Source organism: Salmo salar, chromosome ssa10, assembly GCF_905237065.1.
Source record: "Salmo salar chromosome ssa10, Ssal_v3.1, whole genome shotgun sequence".
Lineage (NCBI taxonomy): Eukaryota > Metazoa > Chordata > Actinopteri > Salmoniformes > Salmonidae > Salmo > Salmo salar.
In genome coordinates this window covers 84,337,395-84,340,717 of record NC_059451.1, presented here as the reverse complement: position 1 = coordinate 84,340,717, position 3,323 = coordinate 84,337,395, and the positions used below count along the sequence as shown (strand labels likewise).

At 39.9% G+C, this 3,323-nt stretch overlaps 1 protein-coding gene across 3 annotated transcripts; it reads left to right on the top strand.

Annotated features, from left to right (window-relative positions):
* Positions 1-286: 286 nt before the first annotated feature.
* Positions 287-1,894, top strand: pdf (peptide deformylase, mitochondrial). Of its 3 annotated transcripts, none has more exons than XM_014124297.2 (3): positions 287-439; positions 745-1,376; positions 1,583-1,894. In XM_014124297.2, the coding sequence occupies exons 2-3, from the start codon at positions 785-787 to the stop codon at positions 1,738-1,740; spliced, it is 750 nt and encodes a 249-aa protein (XP_013979772.2). In that variant the 5' UTR covers positions 287-439; positions 745-784; the 3' UTR covers positions 1,741-1,894. The 3 variants fall into 3 exon arrangements, with proteins under 3 accessions (XP_013979772.2, XP_013979773.2, XP_045544117.1); XM_014124298.2 differs by having other exon boundaries at positions 300-622; XM_045688161.1 differs by having other exon boundaries at positions 322-344.
* The last annotated feature ends 1,429 nt before the right edge of the window (positions 1,895-3,323 follow it).

Below are 3,323 nucleotides of genomic sequence, written 5' to 3'. Positions count from 1 at the left end.
CATTATCTGACAGACTTTCCAGTTGTTTTGAACGCAGCGTAATGACGGCCGACAAAACACGGCCAAATACTTCCGGGTCCGTCAAGAACTTGTCAAAACTAAGTATTCAAGGGAAGCTGCTAAATATGTACAAAACATAACCGATAAAAATATGATGGGTAGGCGTTAAATACAGCACAAATTATTCTATGTTAATCAATCTTTACCCCCTTAACTGACTTGCCTAGTTAAAGGTTAAATACAATGTTTTAAATATTCACGTTTCCACAATAAAGAACCTTTATTTTGAAGACCTGACAAAATAATTGACCAGGAAGTGATTCTCTTAATGTCATTACACGCTCGTGTGTATTTTTATGAATTTATGAATTACAGTATAAGAATGGCATCACTGTTGCCACTGCAATCAATATAATAACATTTAGTGTAACGTTTTATGGTATGGAAACGTGTAACGCTTGCATGGGATAGGATACTCGAGTTCATTGTATTTGCGTGGTTTCAATATCGTGTGCAGTGAGCTAACTAACTGCTGTAGCTATTAGCTTACTAAATATGTAAACTTGTCATGTGATAATGTGAAATTATTTTGGTTATACCCGGGTCACAACATATTTATTTGGTAAACGGGCCATTTTTTATGTGCATGTATACCAATCTTTGCCCAACACCAATTTGTTGTTGTCCATATTATTTACAGTAAGTTGACTTCCTTCTTGACAGTTCTTTCCTTGTCTCCTGCAGGGCTGTAGCAGACTGACTACTGCCAGGATTGAACCCAACCATGAATATAACTGTGTGCTCTTCAGTGCTGTTGACTAGTGCTTACAGAATGTGTATTTCAAAAGCCCCACGGCCCCATTCCATTGGATCCATTGGCTGGGTAGTTCCTGTCTCCATGGCCCCCTACCGGTCTTATTCTACAAACATCAAAGTTCGTTCCTACCTACAGTACATGAAGCGGAAGATCAAGCCCCCACCAAGTCCTCCATACCCCCATGTCTGCCAGGTGGGTGAACCGGTGCTGCGAGCCCAGGCTGCAGCGGTGGACCCTGGGGCAGTACAGGGTCCGGCAGTTCAGGAGGTGATCCACACCATGGTAAAGGTGATGCGGAAATTTGAATGTGTGGGACTGAGTGCACCTCAAGTTGGAGTGCCACTTCGTATCTTAGCTCTGGAGTTCCCAGAGCGCATGTTGGAGGACAGCTTGCCTGCTGCACGTGAAGCCCGTGGTCTGACCGCTGTGCCTCTGCGGATCTTTATCAACCCCCAGCTGCGAGTCCTAGATGGACGCACAGTTTTGTTCCAGGAAGCCTGTGAGAGCATCTCGGGGTTCTCGGCCACTGTTCCACGCTACCTCTCTGTGGAAGTCTCAGGTGAGATAAGTAACGTGTTCCAGAGAGCAGCCTCATTTTTTTTAAAGTTATGTTTTGCAACTGTTTGGAGTTATGATTACACCCCAGATTTAATCTACCCGAAACAGCCATCTGACCTAAATCTCTCGACCCATGGCTGGTGAACATCAGATCAATTAGGCATGTGTTTGGTTTTTCTATTAATGTTTTCATTTTTTGTTTCAAAGGCTTGAATGAGAAGGCGGAGCCTGTGACCTGGCAAGTGAGCGGCTGGCCCGCACGCATCCTACAGCATGAGATGGATCACTTGGATGGAGTCCTATACATTGACCGCATGGACAGTAAAACCTTCATTAACGTGAACTGGGCAGCAAAGAACGAGTAGCCGTTTCAAACAAACCTAGTCACCCTGATTGACCCACAGCACTTAAAGACAGTTCTTGGACATAACATGGCAGCAGATAAGACCATTCTGAAACCTTTCCTTTGACTGATTAAACTGTAAATTCTTAATAATAAATAATGTATTTATGAAGGCAGATTTATAGTCTGGATGAATATTCAATTATCTTGCAAGTTGTTCAATTTGTGTGGGCGTTTTTAAAGGAACTGAAATATTGACTAAACTGTGGTGTCACCAGATGGCTGACCACAGAGAAAATATTGCTGAATGTTGGAAGCAAAGAAAAAACTGAATAGATTTTATATGCTGTAGTGTCCTGCATTGCAACATCAACATCTAAAAAGCACAGCACGAGAGACATCTGTTCCTATTTTAAATCCCATTTTAATTCAAATATCTTGCAGAAAACAGAACAAATAATGAAAGCAAACACCTTAACCTCAAACCACATTTGGCAGTATTATCTTAAATCTTGAGCTGCAACATGTAATCACTGGTTTCAGACTCATAACATAAGTTTAAGGCTCCAGATCCCAACGGTCAATGAGACTGGATAAATTATAATGGAAAACAAAGGTCACTTTCAGGGAAATTTAAGGACCTACCAAGAGCCCAAAATAGAAAAATATACAAGAGTTTGGCACTTCACTTTTAATCCCTGGGTGGGCTAAAGCTAATTTATAAATTATTACAAATTAAGGGTATTTTGAATTGAAGGCAACATGTACTTTGCCTTAAAAGTATTCACACCCCTTGACTTATTCCACATTTTGTTGTGTTACAGACTGAATTTAAAATGGATTACATTGTGTCATCACTGGCCTACACACAATATCCCATAATGTCAAAGTGGAATTATGTTTATTTTTTTATGTTTACAAATTAATAAAAAATGAAAAGCTGAAATGTCTCAAGTCAAATATTCAACCACATTTCATGGCAAGAGTAAAAATGGGCTTAACAATTCACATAAGTTACATAGACTCACTGTTCACAATAATAGGGTTTAACATGATTTTTAATCGACTACCTTGTCTCTGTACCCCACACATACAATTATCTGTAAGGTCCCTCAGTTGAGCAGTGAATTTCAAACAGATTCAACCATAAAGACCAGGGAGGTTTTCCAATGCCTCGCAAAGAAGGACACCTATTGGTAGAACTCGTTAAAAAAAAAGCAGACATTGAATATCCCTTTGATAATGGTGAAGTTATTACACTTTGGATAGTGTATCAATACACCAAGTCGCCACAAAGTTACAGGTGTCCTTCCTAACTCAGTTGCCAGAGAGAAAGGAAACTGCTCAGGGATTTCACCATGAGGCCAATGGTGACATTAAAACAGTTACAGGGTTTAATGGCTGTGATAGGAAAAAACTGAGGATGGATCAACATTGTAGTTACTCCACAATATTAACCTAATTGAGTGAAAAGAAGGAAGGCTGTACAGAATAAAAATATTCCAAAACATGCATCATGTTTGCAACAAGGCCCTATAAAGTAATAGTGAAAAAAATGTGGCAAAGCAATTCAGTTTTTGTCCTGAATACAAAGTTATATTTGGG